The sequence below is a fragment of the Eublepharis macularius genome, chromosome 16, assembly GCF_028583425.1.
Source record: "Eublepharis macularius isolate TG4126 chromosome 16, MPM_Emac_v1.0, whole genome shotgun sequence".
Lineage (NCBI taxonomy): Eukaryota > Metazoa > Chordata > Lepidosauria > Squamata > Eublepharidae > Eublepharis > Eublepharis macularius.
In genome coordinates, this window is record NC_072805.1 from 2,478,738 (window position 1) to 2,505,094 (window position 26,357).

Consider the following 26,357-nt stretch of genomic DNA (forward strand, 5'->3'; position numbering starts at 1 on the left):
TCCAAGTGCCCTCTGAGCAAAGATTCTTCTTCTTTGTTCCCTGTCACAGGAAATTTTCTGAGCTGGTTCTCGTGGCATAAACACACAAGGGCAAGGATGCTAGCGCCAGAAGCACACTCCCAGCGCAACCTTCTTCCAGGGAAAGCCAAACAGAACCAAAGAGAAGCAAAAGAACGAAATCTCCCCAGAACCCAAGTGAAGCAAGGACAACATCAAACCGGCCTCCCCACCACCCTAACACAGACTCCCAAAGGATGCAGGCCACAAGGTGGGCTCACTTCACTCTGAATATCCAGAGCTGCGCAATCAGTTAGAACAGCATTTGGATCTGAATTCCCCAGATCCTAGCCCAATGCTCTAACCACTATACTAAACTGGCTCGTTAGTAATGTTGTCATACAGGAATGGCCCCAGAGACAGGATGAACACAATTGCAACAAGAACTCTCTCCTAGCAGTGGCAATTGTAATACTGCGTGTGGAGCTCGTTTCATGTTTTACATTAGTCCCAGGACAGTAGAATCTGGAGAAGTCCCAGCCCAGGTTTTACCCATGTCTGAATAAACTGGCTGAAGGATTGCTAGGGAAGGCCTGTATTGGGCCTTGCATAACCACGTGTCCTACAGAGTCTGTCAGTTTGCACTCGCAGCCAAAAAGCTAAGATCTAAGGTGGTATTGAATGAGGCTGTTTCGTGATTCCTGGGATAGTGTGGTATACTGTACTGTTTTAATTAATTTTAATTAACCTTTTCAAACTGTGATACTGGATTTAACTGTTTATTAGCTGACGTTTGGAAAATTTGTGACTGCCTATGGCTATAGACAATAAACTCTTTTGGTTTGGTATTGGGCTTCGTGTTCTTTGCTTTGTTTCTGCTGATGAAAGTTGCTCCGTGTTGACCAAAAGAGACCCTCTGCACATTCTTAAACGACTGCTGAATCTTACAGCAATGACACTGAGAACTGTGGGAAGAGCCAGCAGGACTCTGATCTGGAGAGCCGGGTTTGATTCCCCACACCTCCACTTGAAGCCAGCTGGGCGACCTTGGGTCAGTCACAGCTCTCTCAGAGCTCTCTCAGCCCCGCTCACCTCACAGGGTGATTGTCGTGGGGATAATAATGATGCACTTTGTAAACTGCTCTAAGCCGGCGTTAAAGTTGTCCTGAAGGGCAGTATATAAATCAAATGTTATTATGTGGTTATTATTAGTATTCACTGGTAGGAGAAAGGGAGTGTGGGCATACATAGAAGAGACAGGAAAAAGCAGCCTTCAAAAAGCTTAGAGGTGGAGATTTATCATTTCTATTAAAATGGAGGCAGCTGAGGAGCCCCAATCATTATACCGATGGTTTCGAGGCTGCCATATCCCTGTGTTAGCTGTCTTAACTGCTGCCTCAAGGGACCACAGCTTGGAACCAAGGACAGTCTTGGAGGAGGGGGAATTCCTTGGGGCAGGCGGGGGCATCTCCAAAGGCCTCGGGGAAGAGCCGCTCAGCCTCAGATCACAGGCCTCCCTTAAGTTACGCCTCCAGGTGCCTTCCTTCCCTCAGAGCCCACACAGCCAAGGGAGTGGAGGGGCATTATTCAGGCAGGAAGCAGGCGAAGCCTTTAGAATAAAAGCCTCTCCCGCCTGGGAACCAAGAGCTCTGTTACACTCCCCCTCCAGGGGCCTCCCCTCAGAGCCGGCCGACACAGCCAAGGAGGGAAGGGGCCTTTGTTCAGGCAGGTGTGCAGGCAAAGCCTCTGGGAAAGGGCCTCGGAACTGAGGGCTCTGTCGGGCCACATTTCCAGGCTTCTGCCCTCGGAGCCGAGGGGGCAGGTGCCTTTCATCAGGCTGGCACTTTCCAGCATCGTGAAGAAGCTTCTCTTGAGCCATAATGATGATGGGAAAGACTTTTCTTCTTTAAATGTAGTTTTATTCTTCACTGGAATGTCTACTGAGGGTTAAAAACTTTTAAAAGAAATCATTCTCTTCAGCCTCAAGGATGAGGTGAGGAAAAAGCGGAGAATAGCAATGGAGATCCTCTCTGCATGGCGGCAAAGAGAGGGAATAGTGCCCCTCCTCCTGATCATGTGATATTTTGGGTAGCTAAAGGAAGGAGTGGCACTCCTAGTCTTCTAGAAAGCTCTGGAAATTTCCGTGGCTGGCCTGAACGTGTGGAGTCCCAATATATGCCAGGAGGCGATTACACAGCTGCGCTGCACTGGAAGATGGCTTGGAAAATACCTAACGCTGAAATCGTAAGAAGATTACCATGGGCTTAGACTGGAGTAACTCTGCTTACGATTTCACTGTAAGTGTATCTATCCTTTGATTCAATTTCTATATAAATGGAAAAGCTGAGTAACTTGAGGTGAGGAAAGCATTTCCCAGAGTTAGATATCAGGAGGTGTCAGATCTATTTTACCTGGATGGCACAGTTTTGAGCCCTTTGAAAACCTAGCGAACAATGTAAAGTGTATGAGTTTTCTGTACCAAGTTTTTTTTCGGTTTACAGAGAGAAAACTGTAAGTGGCTGTACCTGGAGACGTAGCTTACTATCATAAAAGGTGACCGTACCCTAAAAGGACAAAACTATAGAGCCACATCTGTATGCGTTCTGCTAAAAAAAGGGCAGAGTGGAATTTTTCCCAAATGGCAAGAATCAATCAAATTCTGGGATTATTTTATGTTCAAGGTATTCTTCTGTGTACAGAAAGAAAACTGTAAGCAACTGTTAGTTTAGGGATTGTTTACTAATGTGCAGGTGACAATGTCATAAAAGGACAAAGTAGCAGAGCACGCACTCTGCCCCCAAAGAGTGCAGCTCAGGTGGACATTTCCCACGTGTCAGGCCCAAGGAGATCCATGGCATTTTCTGGCAGTTTTGGGATCTACTGTGGAAAAAAAGTAGTTCTTCACGGTCTCTGTGCACTGATGGGCTTTAAACCTACAGAGTAATGAGTTCTTCTGAACCTTCTGGACTATGATTTTCTCTCCTCAGAAACAGTTTTGAACTGGAAAGACATGTTTTACTCCTCTATTTTCATCTACCACAGTGGAGCCAATGTTAGGATACTCCCCCCTGCTTTATTTGCTTCAGAAATACAAAACTTTTTATGTATGTTATTTAATCAATGTATATAGTTTTTGGTATAGTAGAGTTATCTGAGTATATGTTGTTTGAGGGAATTTTTTCTCTATGGGAATATATCTGCACCTCTGACAAAGACTGCCTCTGAGGGCAGGTGATAATTTATTCCAGTTCTTTTCTCAGTGGATTTTTATTTCAGTTTTGAAAGAAGCATTGGACCATAAAAGCAGCAAGCGCCCCCCCACCCCACCCCCCGCATCCTGCCCACAGATCAGGGGCTGAGCAGTCCTCAAGCCCAGCACAGCCCGCAAAAAACCCCTCGAGACAAAGCGTTTTCAGCTCACTTTCAACCACCCTACTCATATACTGCTTAAAAAAAAACCCTATTACAGATGCCAAATGAACTATACTTACAGCGACTCCTCTCTTTCACTTCTGCTGCTGGTATTTGCCTCTTCTCGTTCTTTCATTTTATCCACTGCTTGTGCTTGCTTTTCAATCTCATTAAAACTCCTGCTGCTCATTTTCTGGGCCCTTAAACCACCTTTCTTGGCCCCAAACTAAGAAAAAAAAAACGGTTTTACCCTTATGCCAACCAGTAATTTAATAAAAAATGGAAATCAAAATAAAATAAAACGCAGGTATGCAAGGTTGGTGAAATGTAGATGGTCAGTCATTTAAAGCAAAATGGAGAAAGTTCTTCAAATGATGGGAAAGGGAAGGAAGCACGGAGGCCCAGTTCAGGTATCACAGGCAGAGGAGGGCTTGGCCACCAGGCGCACGCAGGGCAATTCTGTTTGCTCCCCCCTCTCTTTACTCCAAACTGCTCCTACCTTTCTTGCTTCATATAACCAAAGACATCCAAACTTGGGTTACCCCCTTTGGAGGAAGGATTTCTGGACTACTTATATAATGAGCACACGAAAGCAGGCTTCTACGTTTCGGGTCTAGCTGGATCAGGGATCGGCATATATCCACCACCTGGGCCATACATACTGACCTAGCTTTTTAAAAACCTGGGATTTTACCAGTTAGGTATTTGGGAAGGCTATACACGTGTCACCCTGGCCGATCAGCGGGAGCATCTCTGGGATCAAAGACTCAGAATTTGTTCTGGATTTTTATCAAGCCGCTCAGAACAATGTATGAAGGGCCAATTCTAAACCCACTCATGGAGTAATTAATAGTAGTCGTATTTATTGTAACGGTCATTAGACCAGCTATACATAATAAAATCAGAACACAGAGCAAGATAAAATACATTGTTTAGAATGCACACACTTCAAATAAAATATCCAAACACGTATCCTAATATAGACATAGGCAAAACTAAACACAGAGCACAAGGCAGTTTTAGTACCTACCCCCTTTTTTATTTGATTTGGTTTCTTCTTTATCATGGAGCTAATTTCTGCAAAGATAAATATACATTCTATTATGCTAAAGTTAGTACTGCAACAAACATTATAACTGCAATATCTGCAGAACCAAAATTAAAGTATCAGAAGTTTGACCTTTTACTTTGCTTACATGAAATACAGCAATCTCACTAAGAAAGATAGGAATATGAAACAGAATTAAGTTTTCTTTCCAAAATTTCCATAAACTGTCATATTCACAGGAAGTAGGAAAGTAAAAATGAGACAATGCTAAAAAATCACTTTTCCCCACTGAAGATGCAGTAGATGTGCTGAGTTTTCCATGGGTTAAATGTACAAACTGGTTTTGTGAAAAAAATACAGGTGCAAACTTGGAAACTAAACTTGTCATTTTAATAAAGTTTTTTTACCAATTCTGTTCAGGGCAAATTTTGGGCTAATAAAAATGGTTAGGGAAATTAAAAATGATCTACATTTACTAATTAGCATCTATATTTATTAATTAGCTGCTTGGAGGACATATCTTTCTTTGGATTTTAAGAACAAAAAAATTCTCCTTTCCTATAGTGGGCCCCGGTTGCTGCTAACTAGGATGACTTTGCTTTCCTTGTGTGTGTGCCAATTGTGATGGTTTTGCATAGGGACTTGGGAGTGCCTAATTAACAAGCTTGTGCCAACTGCATGGGCACTCTTGGAACTGAGATGCTCTGAACTGTAATGAATTTGCTACTCTGGACACAGAAACTCAGAGGCGAACATGGCTGACCTCAACACACATTTCCGGATTCCGATACCGCCAGTTAGAGACTCCCCTGTATTGTGTGCATTTTAGAATTCTGAGGCTTTGCACTGGAAGTATCAACAATATCCAAAAGACGCGATTATTGTGTGTGTTACTTCTCCTTTTGCTGCCAGTTTAAAAAGATACTGGTTTGGGGTATTTGAAAATCTGATGCTGTTAATTAAGGAAAGCTTGCTTTTTAAATTAATCATAACAAAAATATATAAACAAACTTATATGTATAGATTTTCACCTACAAATAATATAAGCCTGTGGGGTACAGTGGTTAGAGTGACAGACAGACATCTGGGAGACTTGGGTTCAAGTTCATACTCTGCCAGGAAAGATCACTTGGGGGTCAGTCATTCTCACTCACTTTGCCTACCTCAGAGGGTTGTTGGGAAGATAAATGGAGGAGAGGAGAACTATGCAAGCAGTTTTGGGCCCCCAATGGGGAGAAAGTAATTAAAATAAATAAGCAAAAGTACCCACAGCTGTGACTTATGCAGGTCCTTTATTAGTATCCAAAGTATCCTATGTCTAATGGCGCCGGAGTATTTTAATATAAGTTTTTAAATCTGTTTTTAAAGTTGAATATTAATTTATTGTGTTTTAATAATGATGTGAGCCACCCTGAGCCCATTCGTGGAGAGGGAAGGATATAAGTCAAATAAGATAAATAAATAAATAAATAAATAGAAGACAACGCAAAGCTTGGGTTTTTTTTTTAATGAACTTTAGATGTTCCTAATTTAAAGACGCTGTGATGACTTGCACCTAAAATGTAGATGTTCCCTCCCTAAAGACTTTGAGGAGCATGCAGTGCTGGTGGGTGAGGCACAGCCAGGCACGGTGAGGCCTGGCCAGGAGACCACGCACTCTCCAACACCCTGGCAATGGCCCCCAATGGCAGGGTGGCTGCCGTTGACAGCTCCATGATTAGCAGGCAAAGGCAATCCACAGATTCCTGAGTGCACAGAGTATGTACACTTCTCCAAAGAGAAGGCCATGCTGGCCCCCATCTGGCTGCATAGCTGCCATTGCAGGGGAGTTACAAGAGCAAGCACCAAGTCACCTCAATCTGTGGCCATGCCCTCACCTCTGGCCAAAGGGGGAGTGTAGCCAAAGGAGTATGAATGGAGTTCTGACATGGGCTGCTAGCATCCTCCCCATCCAAGACAGCTATATTCAGTGTGGCTCCCTGGGCAACTGCCTCTTTGGCAGGCATGAGCCATAGTGTCTTGAGGGTACGGGTTCCTCCCAGCTCCCAGCCAGCCTCAACCACAGAGGCCAGCATTTGGGGGGAGGTTCTGTCCCACCTGTGAGGGGAGACGAGCAAGCCAGGGCAGCCAGTTCCCCCTGTGCATTCTTGCCCTGCCACCATGTGCACTCTCTCCCACCTCATGCTTTAAGTCCCCACAGCAGAGGGCTCTTGGGCAGAGCCTCTGGCCACGTCCCTGCTTACCTGGGTTCAAGCGCATCCTGCCCGGAAGTTATATAGATTGGAGAGTCTGTGACTGCGTGCTGTAGAAGGGGCTCAGCCGTCACAGGGGCACAAGTGGATTGGTCATGGCTCTAGTCACCATTCCATACTCCTCTGCGTTGTTTGGGCAGGGCTGAGCATGGTGGTGAGGAAAACAAAGTTGCACTTAGCCGTAACTTCTGTTCATCTAGGCCTTCGTGAAGGAATACATTGGGACTGCGCTTGAGCAGGCCAGCCATCGGAGCAGGATTCTCAAGATTCAGGACTAAAAAGGGGGGGAGTGATTCCTCCACAGACGTCTCCAGGCTGGCTTTTCCCACTGAAACAGTCACGGGGTGAAGAGGCCACCCCCCCTTTTCCCTCAGTTCTCCTGTGCTGCCACAAGCTCTCAACCACACAAACACCAGAGAGCACACAGCGGGGCCGGAGGGAGGGAAGGTGTTCCTGCACGAAGACCTAGATGGACGGAAGTTACAAGTAAGTGCAACTTTGTTTTCATCTACGGTCTTCAGTGAAGTCCCACATTGGGAGATTCACAAGCTACTTACCAAGGAGGTGGGGTGATGCTCTCAGGCAAACTGCGGTCGAAGGACTGCCTGTCCTACTGCCATCTCCTTTCTGGCGTTGACATATATTGCATAGTGCCTGACGAACGTCTCTTCCAAGGACCAAGTTGCAGCCTTGCAGATATCTCCCAAAGGTACACCACGCAGGAAAGCTGCTGATGTTGCCGGTCCTCTTGTTGAATGCGCTTTTAAAGTAAATGGGCAAGGGACCTGTGCTGCCTTATAATTGAGCCTTATTGCCGTAACTACCCATCTAGAAATAGTCTGGGCTGATGCTGCCTTATCCTTATTCTGACCTGAATAGCAAACAAAGAATGCTAGACTCTTGCAAAATGTTAGGGAAGGGTTAGGGAAAAACACTGTTAAGGACAAACACTGTGAGACATGGAATTTGGAAACCACCTTAGGCAAAAGCTGCAGGCTGGACCACATAACCACTTTATTTGGGAAGACCTGCAGAAAAGGGGGGGGGTCCTACCTGCAGTGCCTGCCGCTCGCTTACTCTCCTAGCCGAGGTAATTGCCAACAGGAAGGCCACTTTAGCCGATAGCAATGCCAGAGGGACTCGAAAGGTTTTAGCATACGGCTGGATAATACCAGTGATAAGGACCGCTGTGGCAGGGTACAAACTGTATAAACCCTTAAGAAACAACTTAGAGTGGTAATGGGAGAAAACTGTCCTGTTATCCACATCCTTGTGAAAAGCAGACATAGCTGCTAAATGTACCTTAATAGAGGAGGAGGCAAGGCCATCCTTATGTAAGGAGACCAGATAATCAAAAATGTTAGACAATGGGCATGTCTCAGGGGCAATCCCTTGTGATTCTGTCCATAAAATAAACCTGTTCCACTTGAAAGCATAGGAACTTCTAGTAGAAGGCTTTCACGCATTCAAAATAATGTTCGCTTCCTCCTCTGAAAACTGAGAGTTCAGTGTCTTATGAACCACGCTGTCAGATGCAGTCTGCTCAGGTCGTGGTGCCACGTCTTGCCAAAGCACAGCAAATCCGAAACTGCCGGAAGATGCATGTAATTTCCCTTGACCATCCTCTTGAGAGAAGGAAACCATGGCTGACGAGGCCAGAAAGCAGCTATTAATATACAGCTGGTCTGGTCTGCCATGATAGCCAAAAAATTGGCCATTTGATCGTGAGGGCAGAATCAGAGTAACATTTCCTGCCAACAGTATCCAGCTTACGGCCTTCCTTGTCAGCTGGTGTAGCAAGGCCACCCTGTATCGGGCGTGCTTGTAATTCCTCCACTATCATGGAGGATGCTGTAGGGTGTACAAAGAGATAGGGACATTTGTCCATCTTGATTTTATAGAGGGCTTCTTCTTTCTTCGCTGTAGCTGGAATGGACACAGGTTTTGTTGCAATTCGTCCATAATCTCACCGAAGCCCTCTATCATAGGGAAAGCTACTACTTCTGGGGTGTCAGAGTAAATATGCTTCAGGATACAGTCCCTAAATTTTGGCTGAGGAGCTGATACATCGATCTCCAACGATTTAGCCATATGCATCATCTGTTCTGCTTACAACTTGAAGTCAATAGCCGGGGACCTCCTCTCAAACTCCTTCAACACATCTTCAGGGGGCGGTTCCGATGTGAAGCTGGGGCTCCATCTGGATCCGAGAGGTTCCACCCGATTGCAACTCCAAACTCCACCTCAACGTGGAAGGTCAAGCCCTAGGGTATCACATCAGATCCAAGTCCTGCGACCTGCTTTGGGTAGACCTGGGCGCTCCAGGAAACGGGTAGGAAGGGGGAAAATCCCAGTCCTACGGATACCCCGGCATAGGATAGGGTGGATACCAAGGTGGCCTCTGGTATTGAAATCTGTCCTCAGAACTGGACTGTCGCCTCCGACGCTTAGACCCGTCGGAACCATCAGTCGAAGCCCTCGAAGCTGAACTTGATCTCTGTTTGGATGCTGGGGAACAAGCTTGTCTAGGTGAATCAGGTAGTGGCGTCAGAGCCGGGAAAGCCGCTCACTTGTGAGACTTATGCTTGCTCTTATCCTTGCATTTATGTGGCTTCGAGGCCGCTGCTTCTGAACCAACCGGCACCGGGGACTTCAATCGCTCGCATGCTGGCGGCGAGACATCCTCATCCAGTTGGATCATACTGGCCCTGGAATGGGCTGAGATTGTAGTATCCCGGGACTGAGATCGGGGCCGGTTCCAATCCCTCGGAACTGATGGCTGGGTGGTAGACAGTGTCGATGGGTCATTAAGGGCTCCCAGGTCCGACTGTTTAGCTCACTCTGCCAGGGCAGATTTCTTCGCTGCCAGGCTCGGAGAAACGGACATCTAACAATTCAATTACAGAAGAAAAAACGAAGTCTCATTGAGAAATGCGTCTGCTCCTTGCGGCGGCAGAAAATGAACTGAGGGAAAAGGGGGGGGGTGGCCTCTTCACCATGTGACTGTTTCGGCGGGAAAAGCTGGCACAGAGCGGTTTGTGGGGGAATCACCCCCTCTTTTGAGTCCTGTAGCTTGAGAATCCTGCTCCGATGGCTGGCCTGTGCAAGCGCCGTCTCAATGTGGGACTGCATTGAAGACCGTAGATGAACAGCTTTCCCTGTAACTTGGGCGCCTATGAGCTACACCACCTTTTTTTTAGTGATGTAACTTTCTGTGGGGGGCGTTCCTGGGCCTAAAACAGCTTAGGGAGCCAAATAAATTGCTCCCTGCCCTCTGCCATGCCCTTTGGCCCGCCAGTACAAAGGGTTACACTGCAGATCCACCCATGCTTGGCTACAGAGGCTGAGTGCAGGTGGGAACCCAGGCACAGCGGCACTTGGGTGCTGTGCTGTCGCAACTGGGGTCACAACAGCGGAGAGGCCAGATACACAAGCATAACTCCAAGATGACTTCCTAAGCACTTTCGCCCCCTCCTTAGGATTGCACTGTAAGAGATATTTCTCCTGGGAGACCCAGCTAAAGCTGTTAAAAGTGAACATGCTTATTTAGTAAAGAATTTTAATTATTGCTGTCAGTAGTACAGATGTGAAAGCAGCAGGTGAGTCCAGGGCAAAAAAAAATGTTTGTAAAAAGGTTGCCATATGGTGCTGATGGAACATTAACAATTGACAAATGACGTAAGAGAGGAAATATTAGATCCCACCCCAAAGTTTATCCAAAGATGGGTTCCCTATGTACAGCTCTGGAGCCAAAGTAATCCAGAATAAAAATTATGAAAGGAGTCTTGGAACATATTTAGTTTTTTCCCTTTAGTGATTTATGTCTACATAAGTATTTCTTTCTTTATTGATGACAATGATTTATATGAAACAGGTATATTTTGTTCATGATTAAATGTGTAATTATGAAACATGTAAATATTGTTTGTTATGTGGAGATGCATCCAGATTATTTTGTATGTTTATATAGTTTTTTTTTTCAATTTAAATACCTAGGGCTGACATAGAGTGCCCTGACAAATACAGGTTGGCCAGTTATCTCTGATCACTTCCTTGGGCCAGAAGACCAAAACTAGGAACATAAACCAACTAGTCAGAGCTGAAATCTGTTTGTTGGATGTATTGGAGGGTCTCAAGGGAAGGATCACACTCTGTCTCAAGAAGGAAAGGAAGGAAGGGAGGGAGGGAGGGAGGGAGGTTGCCATTATAGTTCTTTGGATAGTTTAAGGAAATATAGAATTAAATGTATACCAAAATTTCCTTAAGAGTTGAAATTCTGTTAGTAAAAGATGCATTTGCTTAAAATAATACTGCAAATTATGAAAACCGCTGTAGTGCTCTATTCCACAGATGTACTAAATGTGGAAACTGAAGCAGCCAAACAAGATATCTAAAACGTCCACAGTCACCTTTGCTAGGTGCGGTGCCTGAAGCATTTACGTTCTCCAAGTTGGCTAAAATAAGACATAAAAAACAAGCATACATCACTTACTAAAAAGATCGATATTTTAAATAAACAACTAAATTTATAGTAGATAATTGCTACTTGACCCAACAGACCTTCAGAGTGCTAGAGAGGAAAACTGTGTGTCTTCCTCTTATGTCACAAAATCCACAACTTTAGAAAACTAGTACCAAATTGTCTGATGTATTGGTTTGCTGTGGAGTGTTTTTCTGTGGGGGAGTGATCAGGCATATAATCCTCTTGTTTGCATTCTGAACTGGTAGAGCTCCAGGAGGCCTGCACCAGACTACATAAGACATCAGCAAACAAGTGTAAGCACTGAAGTCCAACAGTCACAGGGCTGGTGAGCATATCTGGCTGAGTTTGCACTAGTACTCAGAAGTGATCCAGGAACTAGACCTACACTATGTGATGGAGACTCTGCCAGTCCTGCAATGCTCGAAAGAATGTATTGTTTCACTGGGACCAGAAATTATAGCCAGGACGTCCAAAACCCACGACACATTACAAAGTCACCTATGTCTGGGAAAATCTATGTAGTTAACATGCAGCAGTACACAGCCGCATCAGCGCAACATCCATCGCAAACAGGGCTCCCCCATTTTTCTTTAAGGTTTGCCACCAGCAAATCTAGCTACTCTGTGGAGTGGGATGCCCCTCCTCAGGACTGAACTGCAAATCCAGCATACAAAGCACAGTTTGCACTCTCTGTTTTGAGCCACTCTGTTGTTAAAGAAATACACATTCTATTTTTGCTGTGGATTGGTTACCTAATGAAGCTTGTGGAGACACACTAAGACTATCAACACTTGGTCCATGTTCAGATTCTTCTGGAAATACAAGAACATTGAGAACAAAAGAACATTTTTAAAAATGATTATGGAGAACTTTTTGCTACAGAGGTACTTCCCTGAGCCTGCAAATCCCCCCAAAAGATTTTAAATAGCCCCCCTGACATGAAGCTGCCTTATGCTGAATCAGACCCTTGGTCCACCAAGGCCAACCCCGTCCACTCAGACCGGCAACGGCTCTCCAGGGTCTCAGGCTGAGGTCTGTCACGTCACCACTGCCTGGTCATTTCCACTGGAGATGCTGGGGACTGAAGCTGGGACGCGCTGCCACTTGGCCGCCACCACCCCAGCTGCTTTGGGGTGGACCCGTTAATAGACTGCTTTGGAAAGACACGTTAAAGCAGCTTCCTCCCCTGCTCCTTAGTCCATTTTAAAAAAATCATTAAGAAGGACCTAAAAATCTTAACTTTGGATGAAATGTGCCCTTAAAAATCAATCAATCAATCTTCCTGCATAATAAAGGTATTAGAGGTATTAGAAATAGAAAAACAACATTTACCTCCTTTGATTTCTGAAGAACTCTGATTTAGATTAACTGACTCTGGTTGGAATGATGTCCACTGGGTACTAATAACCTGCAAAAAAGGAAACCAAACAGTACCAATTTTAGAATATACCCAAAGCAATGCAAATCAGAATTGTTGCATGGGAAAATCTCCATATTCGTGACACTGATTAGTTTAGTTGGGTTATTCACATGCGTTAGATAATGAAACCCTTATAACTATGTCCTTTTTAATAAACCTATAAGAAAATACAAAGATCATCCATCAGAATAGAAGAAATTAGAAAAGATTAGGTCTCAGCTATGAAATAAACAGAAGCGTTTGTTACTAGGAGTATGCACTCCGATATACCCAGGCTGAAGATAAACCAGAAATTAGCTAATTCAGGTTGGCTTTGGGATATCCAAAATGACCCAAAACACTCCCAAATCCATGGAATAATGATAATTTATCTCCCAGAATTTTTGGAGTATTTTGGTTTCAGGGGTCAAGAACCAAGCAAGAAAGAGAGGGAGATGATCCACCCATAGGCAATAATGGGGCAATATTTTCTATTAAGCAGTAGACCTGGTCTCTGGAAACACTGACTCACTTATGTCTTATGGGTGATAGACTTGGCCTCTGAGGCTTATCGGCTGTTTCGTTGGCATGGAGCCAGGGGCGGGGTCACTGGGGCAGTCCGGGGGGAGGGGGGGTTGTGAATTTCCTGCATTGTGCAGGGGGTTGCACTAGGTAACCCTGGACATCCCTTTCAACCTTATGATTTTATGATTATCTAAAACTGTAGAATGGCTCATATGAAAATTTTCACACCACATGTTTTGAGGAAAGCTTGCCTTTATTCCAAAAGCAAATATAAAACAAAATAAAAACTTGAGGGTTTTCAGTGTTCCCCAAAATTTCTCAATTTTTCTTTGGAAAAAATTGAAAAACTTCTTCAGATTTTTTCAAGTGACACATTTAAGAGTATGAAAAGCCTTGCCTTAAGAAGCACTCACTGATTCTAAAAGAAAATACTTCATACAAGGTTTTTTTCCAGTTCCCCCCAAATTTCCCAATTTTTCTCTCAGGAAAATTGAAAAATAAAACAGAATAAAAAAAACCTTTCTCCCCAGATCTGTCTGTTTTTCTGGGCCTTCACATTTCTATACAGAATGAAAACGCAACTTATTCCATACCTGAGGAGAAACGTGTGATGCAAAGAAGTCCTCTTCTTTTTCTTGAGGTGACAGAGGGGCTCCACAGCTGTTTAGCCACAACTAAAACAGACACAGCATGTCATCCCATGATGCTCCCTCATTGCTACATTATTGTTTTAGTTATAATCAACACTGGGTTGGATAGAACAGATTTTTCCAGCCTCTCCCTTCCTGATACAACCCACCACGCCCCCCCCCCACAAAACGCAGATCCCTCCTGGGGGAGGGAGGGAGGGGCGGCAATGTGGAAGGACATGTCCTTCAGATCCATCACTGCGAACCACACATTCGGGGGCAGTAGGGTCAACACCACACTTAACGTGGCCATCCTAACTTTCTGCACCTCGATAAACTCACTTAATTGTCTCAAATCTAGGATGGGTCTGAAACCTCCATCTTTCTTTTCCACCAGAAAGAAGTTCGAATAGAAGCCTAAACGGTCCCGTTCATCAGAGACCTGCAGGACAGCCCCTTTCTTAAGGAGCGTCTCTAACTTGGCCAACAGTTCCGGCCGTGCGTCAGATGGTGATTTACCAGGAAGATGCAGACATGGTAAGTAAAAGAACTCAATTTTATAACCATTCTCAATAATGCTAAGAACCCAAACATCAGTAGTAATGAGGGACCAGGCTGTGTAATAAGCTTTCAGCCTGTCCCCAAAAACTGGCTCAGAGTCCCGATTGAGTCAGGACTGCTTCGGCACATTCTGCTGCTGATCCTTGGCGGGTTGGGGCTGGGAGCCCCACCAGGCCCTTGCTTTCTCTTGGAAGAGCCCCCGTGACTCGCTTGGTAAGGACGATTTTGTGGTGACGTGTAAGCCGCATAAGGATGGTAACGATAGGACTTGCCTCTGTAGTAAGGCTGCTGCCTATATTGGGGTTTCCCTGAGCTCTGCTGCATCGGTGGGAGGACACCGTAGGACCTGGCTGTCAACCTATCCTTTCTTTTCTGCAAAAGGTATTCATCGGTCTTCTCCGAAAACAGGGACTTTCCCTCGAAAGGGAGGTCCTCCACCTTATTCCTGGTGTCAATCGGCAATGCCATAGACCGAAGCCAGGCGTGTCTTCGGAGGACAATTGCTGAGGTCAGTGCCCTAGCTGCTGTGTCAGCCGTGTTCCGGCCAGCATTCATTTGGTGCCTCGCTAGCTGCAAGGCTTCCTCCCTTATTACCTTGGCCAGTGGTTTTTGATCTTTGGGAAGCCTGTCATGGAAGGCTGCCGCCTTTCCACACAGGAAGATATGGTAGGCTGCCGTCACTGTAGTGTAGATAGGTACTTTGATGGCCAGGGCAGCCGATGCGTATATCTTCCTCCCAATAGCATCCAGCTACCTCCCCTCCTTGTCTGAAGGCACGGAGTGCGATCCTTGTCTTGGCGAGACTGCATCTTCTCAGTCACCAATGACAAAGGAGGGGGATGCACCAAAAGGAAAGGATACGAATCATCCTTTGTTTTATAAAGTGCCTCTACCTTCTTAGCCAATCGTGGGTTAGAGGCAGGCTTCTCACACAGGGAGCTGATGAGGTCCACGAATCCCTCAATCACAGGGAAGGTTACATTGGCCCCAGATCCCGAGTACAGGTAGCGCAGGATCTTGTCCTTAGGTTTGGGGTCCAGAGATGTAAAGTCAATCTCCAGTGCCTTGGCCATACACTGGAGCAATTCAGTATAGGGCCTGAAGTCCTCAGTAGGAGAATTCTCTCCAGAATCCCCCAAGTTCTCGTCAGGGGACAGATCTGAAGGGTCCCCTGTCTCATCCTCCGAACAGTCAGGTTCCACATCTCGGAGTTAATCGGTCATAGCAGACTTCGGAATAGAGTGGGGTCGCCTTGATGGTTCATAGAAGGATCTGCAGAACACAGACGCTGCATAAAAAAGCTCCCTAAGGTCTATGTCTGGGTAGAATCTCGAGGAGAGCCCCGTGGAATAGCCTCATTCAGAATGAGAGTGGTGACTGTGTCGTCCACACGACCTGTCCCTCCAGATCTCTCCTTCCTCCATCGAGAATGTCACGGAGGATGACCTGTACCTTGGCGAGGGGGTTCTCGGAGGTTGTACAGCCCCCGGATCCAAAGGCTGTCAGTTCTGCATCGGTGTCACCCTGCTCAAAGTTTTACTAGAGCAGTGCTTAGTCTTAGCCTTCTTCTTCCTCGGCGGTTCCGAGGTGATTCAATCCGACGCAGGGGTCGAGGCTTGAGCCTGTGCCGGAGTGGGCATCGAGGGCGTTAAATGAGTCGAGCCTGCCGACTTCAAACGATGGCTCCGAACCGCCTGTGGATCTGAGCATGCGCGCGATCTTGGTTCCAACCCAAGTCGGGCTGACCCGACTGATGGTGTTCGGATCTAAGCAGGAGGAGGCTCTGATTTGAGACGGCTGGGACGGGTTCAGATCCAACTGTCCTGCAGAACTTCTGGATGGGGCTTCCGCGGCCTTAGGCTTTGGGCTTTCTACGGCCATGGTTTTCTTCCAGAGGGGCGCTTTTAAACGGGAGGACCTCTCTGCCCTCGCCTTCAGGGTGAAAGCCTGGCATATCTTGCAAACCTGATCCTTATGTCCCTCACCCAAAGAAAGAAGGCAAAGTGGATGCCCATCCGTTTTCGCCACCTTATAGTTGCAATTTGAGCGACGTTTGAATAAAGCTTTATCAGCCATGATTCCTAACTCCATTTCTTCTTCCTATGTAAAGGCTGAAGAAAACTCACGAAGAAACAGCACCAGCTACCAAACCTCTCTCAGCGGCAGCAAAAGAGGAACTGGAGGCAGAGGGTGCCACGCCTCCCGGGTAGAGGCTGTTTCGGCAGGAAAACAGCCGCATCTGCACCCTGGGAGACGTCGAGTGCCCTATAGTGGTAAAAAATTAGCTACAAATCCTCCGGTTGGTAGGCCTGTGCAAGCGCAGTCCCATGTGGGAATGCACAGAAAACCGACAATGAACCTATCTTCTCAATTACAGTTTCTTGTTCAGGGAACCGATATTTGGGGCACCACCTCTCTCCACACGAGTTCATGCACCAGCTCAACAAGCCTGACTTGTGGTGTCCTCATTTCATCATCGAAGAATGGCAAGATCAGTTGCTGTTCTCCAGAAGTCTTTACCAGAGCAGGAAAGGAAATCAATTATGCTTCTACATTTTTGAAAAAGTTTATGAACTTTTTTTCAATTGCCATTTGGCAGAGTTTTAATGTTACTGAATGCTTTTCAGTGTTTTTTTCTGGTATAGTTTTGTTCTTTCATTTATCTGTAAACTGCTTTGAACATGGAAAAAATGTATATAAAATACATTAATAAGTTACCAACAAACTTCAAGCCATGTGGAAACACAACACTCTAGGAACAAAAGTCAATTGACATCATGTGCAGATGACTTACATCGGTACCATGTTTCTGTGTTGCTTGTGTTGCAAGAGATTTAATCTTTTCTCTGTAAAGCTGAGCGGCACGACTGCTGTATTTGGCATTGGCGTCATTTGATGCGCAACCATGTTGATGGAAAAACGCAGACTACAAAAACAAGCAGAAAACATTTCAGCTTTTTAAAAACTGTGGCAGAGCTTGTTACACAAAATGAAAGCAAGCTAACATATACTAGACCTGTCAAAGTTAGAATCTGTGAACATCAGAGCTGTATCAGACTCAAGAAACGAAGCGCTCCGCTCGTCAGCCATTATCTTACTTCTGGCCACACTGCGAAGCAGTTATGATTCTGAGCGACAGAATGCATTCAGACTTGGTATATGGATCTTTGAGCCTACATGAGCTCCTACAGAAATGGGAAGTGTTTTGGATTTACCACCTGCAGACATTGACACCTATGGGATTGAATGAAGAAATGGACTGGACCTGCTGTGTGTGAATGGGATCGGTGTCGGTGGCTGGGTGCTTGATGGGCAGTGTGCGTTTTTTTCCTCTTCTCTCGCCTTTCCATTTGATTTTAGCTACAGGATGACGACACACGTATCCAGAAATACTGGTAACTTCACACAAGGTTGGCCTGCAGGTCTGAATGTTGGTATATTAAATGACTTATATTTTTAATGCAGCATATTAATGTAATTCTCATAACAGTTTTTAAAAATCTGCTTGTATTTCCAGATAACAACATTTGGCCAGAATTGATATATACTACTTTCTGGATGTGTGGGTTTGTTTTTATGATTCTTTGTAAAAGTATGCATTTTTGACCACTGAGGAAGGCCCCTGGGGCTGGTCTTGTGTTGTTCATTTGACATGATCTTCAACTGTATTTGGGATATATTACAGCTTACGTTTAGCTTGCGCTGACTCTTAATGCAGCCTGACATTCAGGCCCCTTCTTTTTAATTTTATTATTGTGTACACTGTGTAATAAATAATTGTTTTGATTATATTGTATTTTATACAGCTTGACCACTGTAACATCTTCAGAATATTTTGGGCTGAGTTTGGGTTTTTCCATCCCCCTTCTTTTTTCTTCACTGTTATGCAGGGTTGCCAGCTCCAGGGTGGGAAATTCCTTGAGATTTTGGTGGTGGAGCCTGGGGGGAGGGCAGGTTTTGGGAGGGGGGGGGGAATGAAGGTGCGGCTCCTGGGACCTCGGCGAGTGCCAGTCGCCGCCTTTCAGGCATACACGTTCCTGCCTTTTACGGAGCTTGTTCTTTTTTCTACAGAAGAACGTTCAGATTTTCAGGAAAAGGGACTCAGCAAAACTTACAGCATTAGCATTTCCGCCAACTTGCATACACCTCAACTGAAACCACGACCAGTTAGAATCCAGTTCTGTAGATCTGCAACAACAAAATACTAACATTTTAATCTGTGATTTTTCAAAACTCTACTTAAAAGATGTCTTTTGCGTACACAGAAGTATATGTTCTGGTTCAGAGAATAACAGATTATTTAAATTAAAACGGCAAGATTTTGAGAAAATGTAGTCTTTAAGTAGAAGATTTGTAGGTTGCACATGGACCCTTCTAGATTCCAAAATGCCTCGGGGGATTTTAGAAGTCCAGACACATGCCCCGTGGTAGCTGCTGTACGAGTGTGGGGCGCAAAGCTCCTTGAAGCTATTGACACCATTGCTCCTTATCGATCACTCCGGCCCTTTGGACGGACGCCAGGCCCATGGTTTACCACAGAGCCGGCTGACTTAGAGAGAGTTGGAAGACGTCTAGAAAGGCGCTGGTGAAAAACTTGCCTGGAAGCAGACAGAATATGCTACAGAAGCCACTGGAGGACCTATGAAGCGGAAATGAAAGCGGCAAAGAGACGTTCTTTTTTGGCAACTATTGTGTCGGCTAGTTCAAGACCATCTCAATTGTTTAAGATATCCAGACGCCTCCTAACCCTTAAATCTGAACCTTTACAGTCCCAAGAACAGACAATTAGCTCCAAGGCCTTTGCTAGGGTTTTCGCTGATAAAAATAGCACAAATACACTCTGACCTAGATGCTAGCTGCAATGCAAACTAGATAGAAGAAATACTTAATACACCAACTGGCCTACGTTTAGACTGCTTTGAACCAATCACAATGACAGACCTTAACAGGATCCTGGCATCTATGAAAGCCACTACTTGTGCATTTGGCCCTTGCCCATCCTGGCTGTTAACATCAAGTAAGGACCACATAAGTGAAGCACTGAGGTCTACTGTAAATCAATCGCTAACTCAGGGAAGCTTTCCCCGGCAGCTCAAACAGGAGGTTATCTGTGTGCTACTTAAAAAACCATCCCTAGACAAAAATTTTGTGGCCAATTATCACCCAGTCACTAATCAGCCCTTTCTGGGCAAAGTGATTGAGCAGTAGCTGACCAACTCCAAACCTTCTTGGATAACTCTAGCACTCTGGACCCCTTCCAGTCAGGTTTCAACCCATGGTATAGGACAGAGGCAGCACTAGTAGCATTAGTGAATGATCGCCGTCTGAATACAGACAAAGGCCATGCCTCTTTATTGCTTCTATTGGATCTATCTGCAGCCTTTGATACAGTAGACCAAGCCATCCTGTTGAGGCATTTAGAAACAGAAGTGGGCATCAAAGGATCTGCCCTGGACTGGTTTAAATCCTTTCTCTTGGAGCGGACTGAAAGGGTTGCCTTTGGAGATCAGCTATCTCCAGAATGAAAACTTATTTTGTGGGGTTCTGCAGGGTGCAATCTTATCTCCCATGTTATTCAACCTCTATGTAAAGCCTTTAGAACTCATTCGCAGCTACCGAGTTGGATGTCATCAATATGCACAGATGACACCCAACTCTATTATCTCGCTATCCAGGTCCCCACAGGATGCAATAGAAATTTTAGATTGCTGCTTGACAGCCATGGTGAAATGGTTGAAAAACAACAAATTGAAATTGAACCCAGACAAGACTGAAGTGATGCTTGTGGGGAAGCCAGAGCTCTTGAAGGACATTGTACTCCCCACTTTCGATGGAGTTCGTCTAACCCTTGCAGACTCGGTTAAGAGCCATGGGGTTATACTGGATCCAGCATTATTACTAGAAAAACAAGTTAAGGCAGCGGCAAAAAATGCTTTCTACAGCCTCGCTTTAGCCTGGAAGATGGCTTCTTATCTTGACACGGCTGACCTGGCCACCTGGATCCATGCTATGGTAACATCAAGGCTTGACCATTGTAATGCTCTATACATTGGCCTCCCATTTAAGTTAACTAGGAGGCACCAATTAGTGCAAAATGCTGCAGCTCAACTGTTACCAGTAGTGAGCAGGAGCATGAATATCACTCCCATCCTACAGTTGCTCCATTGGCTACCCATCGTTTACCGTGCTCAGTTCAAGGTATTAGTTATTACATACAAAGTTCTTCATGGCTTTGGTCCAGCATACCTACGGGACCGCCTCCCTCCCTATCTTCCTTCATGGCAGCTTCACTCATCTGAACAGGGTCTCCTGCAGGTGCCAGGCTGCGCACGGGTGAAGTCAGCAGCAGCCCATACAAGGGCTTTCTCTGTGGTGGCCCCTACCCTGTGGAATGACCTGCCTGAGGAAGTCAGAAGAGCCCCCACTCTCCTGGCTTTTTGTAAACGATGTAAAACCGAACTGTTCAAAAAGGCTTTTTACTCAAATGGGAGGGCTGTATTGTAGGGATGGGGTCTCAGATGCTTCGCTAATGAGTTAGGGACGATTGACTTCATCACTATATTGCCTTACATATTATCTGTTGCTTTAAATATGTACTCCTATGTACCACATGCGCTCCATGTTGTCTAATTTCAGTCCTAGAATTGATTATGTTCTGCTCAAGAACACTGCTCACGTATTATTGGAAGCTAGGTAGAGCATGCGTCTCACTCCCACTCTGCAACCACTCCGTTGGCTACCCATCAGCTACTGGGCTCAATTCAAGGTTTTGACTATCACACACAAAGGCTTTCTTTCATGGCCTTGGTCCCTCATTTCTATGGGACTGCCTCTTTTCTCTGTGCTCCGCCTCTCCTTATGCTACTCATCTAAACAGGGCATTCTGCAGATGCCGCCCTGCAAACGGGCAAAATCGACTGCTCCCCATATAACGCATTCTCTGTAATGCTCTCCACCTTATGGAACGGCCTGCCTGAAGAAACCAGAGAAGCTCTCTCTATCCCGGCTTTCTGCAAACTAATCAAATTATTCAGGAGGGCTTTTTTCAACAAAAGGCAATAAGGCTGCTCTGTAAGGAAATGGTTCAGAGACATGCTCTAATAAAGGGATAAGGACTGTAGACTATACTACTACGTACTGTCGGTTGCTATAAGTACGTTCCTACTGAGTAGTTTCCACATAGTTCAATATGTCATGTCAAATGGCTTATGCTTTGTTTTAGTATTGTTATCAGTTCTGCATTGGATTTCAGCTTGTTTTCAAATTTCTGCAACTTATTCCCTATTGTATTATTTACTGAATCTCCGAGACATTGAGCGTGTTTATTTACGCTGGTGGAATACACCCCGAGCCTCACTGGGAAAGGTGAACTACAAAGTTACATTGCTGGTAACAACGACAAATCAACAATTTTTGGGAGAGGGAGAAAAAGTTATCTCTGTCTTCCCTGTCCATAATTTTATAAACTTCTACAACGCCCCCCTTAGTCATCTTTTTTCCAAACTAAAAAGTTTCCTCACAGGAAAGGTGCTCCAACCTCTTAATCATCTTGGTTGCCCTCTTCTGTACTTCTTTGCAGCAGCAAGAAAAAAGCCAGGCATTACAGCCTAAAGCTGCAGCTCACTTAGCAGAGAAGAGAAGGCAGAACAGTGGGCGGCGCTCTTAGCGTGGCTTCCCATCAACGAATTTGAACCCGAAGGGGGAAAGAGACCCTGACCTCTGTGTTTCAACACCAACCAGACACAGTAGCAGGACAACAAGTACAGGCAAGAAGGGAAACTGCCTTTATTACTCATATAACTAAGCGTTAACTACGGGTAAAAGACTTTGTCATATGGCTCCTATGAACCGAACCATCTTCTCTTGGGATTATTTGATGTTACTAAGCAGAACGGCACAGTTCAAAGACAAATTGTAAATTCTCAAGTGTAGGTACCCTCCACAGAACAATACTGACACTGAAGGCTGTCAGAACTGATATGGACATTAACTTCAACTTATTTCCTCTAAGGTGGAAGAATGAAGAAGTCTCACAATTACCATAGATAATATAGATGTTTTCATAGAAATTCTCAAATATTTGGCATCACTGCACAACAAAACTCTTGCAGTTAAGAGTTGTGTGTTATAAAGCAATTTTAATAATACATGGAAAGAACCTCTACGGCTGGGTTAAAGTCCCCCTGCCCCCAATACAACACGTAGACTTCTTACCGAATAAAACTCAGGTGGACCCCAAGGGATCGATGAGTCCCCGAGCAATCAATGCATAGGAACACACCATATGTTATGCTTGCCCAGCTTGGGTTTTTTGCTCCACAGTCAAAGCAGGCCTAGAAAAACAATTACAATTTGCTTAAATAATTAAATTAAGGTTCATTCAGTATGCTCATTCCTACAGTGAAACATCTTGAACGGGAATTTCTCTACTTGAAATTAATAACTTAGCATGTCCCTACTTGTGCTGTTCCTTAGATGGAATGGTATTTTCATTTGTGGGAGACAGCAATTTCTGCTGACTCTCTATCCAAAAGAAGACCCCTCCCCACACTGTCCCCTATACTACTCATAAGGTACCTGAAACAAAATTTCAGTGGGCTGCGGTCGTGGGGCCGGGGCGGGAATGGGAAAGTTCCACTCTGCAAAGTCTGAAGATGGCTGGATACGTGCCCAGAAGTGTTTTGCTGTTAACGTGCCAAACTAACTTTGCTTCACCTTTCTAGGTTGCGTGAGCTGTACATTGTATGTATATTTCATAGCTTTTTTGACCTCTCTTTGAGGATGACTACAGATGAAAGAGATCTTTCTTACATGGCATGACTGTTTGGAAGCAAGCCTTATTCACATGGAGACCCTGTTTGGTGTAGTGGTTAAGAGCAGCAGGACTCTAATCTGGAGAGCCGGGTTTGATTCCCCACTCCTCCGCTTGAAGGAGGACCTTGGGTCAGTCACAGCTTCTAGATCTCTCAGCCCCACCCACCTCACAGGGCGTTTTGTTGTGGGGATAATTATGACATACTTGGTAAACCGCTCTGAGTGGGTGTTAAGTCATCCTGAAGGGCGGTATATAAATCTAATGTTGTTATTATTATTATTAAGTGTCTAAGGCATGCTAGAAAAATTAATAATACAATCACTCTGTTAGATACCACAAGTTTTGATTTAGAAAACCTGAGTAATTGGAGCAAAAGACATTAGCTTTCATCCAGGGACATCCATAGGTTACCCAGACTGGGGCCTGTTGATATCTAAGTGTCAAAAGCCAGTGTGCAGAGGCTGTAGATCAGAACGATCAGTATGACAGGTAGACACATCAGGTGACAAAGAGTCAGATGGTTAAGTCAAGAGTCAGGAGACCATGAAGTGAATGACTCAGCTAAACTCATGCATGCATCTGATTGGGTGTCTACATGTATAAATAGCTACTATGTACAGTATGGTTGGGGCTTCTTTCGAGTCCAGGTGTAGGCGAAGCACTTTGTCTCTCTGGACTGTAACCTGTATACATTGCTCTATATCCACCTATAAATAAAGTGTATTATACACCTTTACTAAACAAACAAGGTGTGGACTCTTTGTGGATCCTCCTAAAGCCGGTGCAGTCACGCTGAATACACACCATCCAACAGGGCCTGCTGATGTTTTTCCCAGCACCCACTGCTTCAAGTGCCACCTAGAAGATGGGGCATACTGAAGATATGCCTGACTTGCTTCCAAACTTTTCCCATGTCTTGTCCCACCAGCAGCAGAGGACAAATCAACTTGGAGGGTGGCCATGCCTGACACTTCCATCCAAACCCTCCCCCCTAGCTACCCCTGGACCGGAAGCTACTAGACGTAAGCCCTGCATCTGCAATGCATCACCTCTACTTAAGCCTGGTCCTTTGTCGATCAATAAAGGCCGCCACCCCCAACAGTGTGTTTTGGAGCTCTTCTGCGGAGACAGAATACCTTTAAAAAGATTTCCGTGGCATATACAAGAATAGCTGGCATACAGGAAACTACTCCACTGTTTCCTTTGGGCCTGTTTTGACATCCAGTATTTCCTTTGTGGGTGGGTAGGCAAATGTTTTAGTGATAGAGTAATACATGGTTTTGTTTTTAAATGTAGTTGTTGGTAGACATGATACAGTCATGAAAAGGTGAGGTTATGGTTTCAGAGCTCAGCTGATGAACAAAATGTTTAAAAATCACTAGATGCTAAGTTTGTTGAAACTACTTAAAGCTACACTAAAAGTGGACCAGATAGAATGCACACACTGACAGGGACAGATATCACCAAGCAAATGCATGGTTGACATCTATCAGTTTCTAGATTAATCATTAGTTTCTGCTCACATATGTACCGATTTATACCCTGCTTTTCTCTCTGATGGGGGCAAAAAGCAGATTACCAACATCATTGCTCCCCTAGGACAGACAGCGTGTGCGTGGCATGGCAGCGTGTGGATTCAAGTCCGGGTCTCCAAAATCCCGCGCTGGCACACTAACCACTACCCCGTATCGGCTCAAAGGGTTCGGTCTGCGGTCACGGGCTGGAGGGAGCGTCCGAGGGGATTTCTGGCTTTGAAGGGCCTGAGGACGGTGCTGGGTCCGCCCGAGCAGAGCAGCCCCACTCGCCCGCCAGGAGGGGCGTCCTCTGCTTGCGAGACGGCGGGGGAATCCCGGGCTCAGACCCGCTCCTGACTCTACCGCGGCCGGGCCCACAGGCTTCTCCAGCAGGCGGGAGCCCTCCGGTGCGGAGGCCACAAACCCCATCTCGACTGCCTCGAAGACACGGCGAGGCCGTTCTTCAGCTCTTCAGCTCGTACGGCCCCGTGTACGGGCCACACTGCCGGTCCCCCGGGAAGAAAGAGGCACCAGCGAAGCCACCCGGGACCGGGCCTGCGGGTTCCCGGCTGCTCCTTGCACAGCCGTTTGAGCTGCCAGGGAGAGGCTGCCCAGCAGGCGAGGAAGCCGCTGAACTTCCCCCGGTCGCCAACTGGGACTTCCCAGCCTGCTAGTCGGCAAGACGAGCGGGAAAGAGGCGCCGCTACCGGCTTGGAAACCCGCAACGCCCCCCGGGGGCAAGACTGGCCTGGGTCGCCTCCCTCCTCTGGGAAAAGGCTGTCCAACACCCGGCCTGCAGGCGAGGGCGAGGAAGCCCCGTCTGCGGCCCAAACGCGGCCACTGCCCGCTGCGGAGGCAGAAGGGAGGCCGGCCCGGCCCGGCCCGGCCCGGCGGAGGGGACGAGGCAGCGACACGGGGCATCCGGGGGTGGGGTGGGGGCGGCTCCCGCTTCCCTTTCCAGAGAGGGGCCTTGAACCGAAGGGGCGGCGGCGAGCGCCAGCGGAGCCCCCCCGGCCAGGGACACGCGAAGCCGCCCCGCGGGCGGGCGCCTCAGAGGCGGGAGCGCCCACCGGCCTCGGCGCTGAAGCGGGGAGGTGGGGGGCCAACTTAGGACCCCGCGGCCGCTCCGCTCGGGGCGGGAGCAGACGCGTGGCCACGCCCCCCCCGGGAGCAGACGCGGCGGCGCGCGAGTGGCCAGCGGGCGCCGGGGGGGCGGGGCGGTCCTCTCCGTCCCTCCCCCCTCCCCCTGCGGAGCCCCGCCCACAGGCAGCGTGACGTGTCCCTCGCGGAGACCCCCTCCCTCCCTCCCCGCCCCCCCCCCCCCGCGTCACCTTGTTGGTGGGGACGGCGCGGAGCCGCTTGAAGATGGCGCCGATCTCCTGCTTGCGGGGCTCCCACATCCTCCCTCGCCGTCCGCCGCCCGCCGTAAGCGCAGCCTCAGCGCCAGCCCGCCGCGGAATGGAAGCGACGCGCCACACAGGCACGGAGGGGCGGGGCTGGCGCTGAGGGCGGAGCGCGTTCGGCAGGCGCGGATTGGCCGAGGGGCGCGGGGGGCGGCGCTTCGGCTCCCCGGCGACGGGGCCCGGGCCCGCCCCGGGGGCGTCGGGCGACGAGGAGGGCGTGCCGCGTGTGCGGAAGCGCCTCCTCGGGGGGGGGCAGGGAACCGCCGCGGGGCCCCGCCCCCTGCTCGGCCTCGGCGAACGACGCGCCCCCCCCCCCGCGC

General features: G+C 46.9%; 1 protein-coding gene across 3 annotated transcripts in view; it reads right to left on the minus strand.

Moving 5' to 3' along the window:
- ARFGAP3 (ADP ribosylation factor GTPase activating protein 3) overlaps positions 1–26,129 on the minus strand; it is a 54,321-nt gene extending 28,192 nt beyond the window's left edge. The window contains exons 1-10 of one of the 3 annotated variants that reach the window (XM_055000311.1): positions 25,966–26,129; positions 22,520–22,638; positions 18,421–18,493; positions 17,100–17,231; positions 13,709–13,789; positions 12,524–12,599; positions 11,944–12,000; positions 11,118–11,162; positions 4,439–4,485; positions 3,489–3,634 (exon numbers count right to left, since the gene is read on the minus strand). In XM_055000311.1, the coding sequence (XP_054856286.1) occupies positions 3,489–3,634; positions 4,439–4,485; positions 11,118–11,162; positions 11,944–12,000; positions 12,524–12,599; positions 13,709–13,789; positions 17,100–17,231; positions 18,421–18,493; positions 22,520–22,638; positions 25,966–26,034 (845 nt within the window). In that variant the 5' untranslated portion in view covers positions 26,035–26,129. Of the gene's footprint in view, positions 1–3,488; positions 3,635–4,438; positions 4,486–11,117; positions 11,163–11,943; positions 12,004–12,523; positions 12,600–13,708; positions 13,790–17,099; positions 17,232–18,420; positions 18,494–22,519; positions 22,639–25,965 lie in introns of all 3 variants that reach the window. The other 2 variants (XM_055000310.1, XM_055000312.1) reach the window with 2 other exon arrangements.
- Positions 26,130–26,357: the final 228 nt, after the last annotated feature.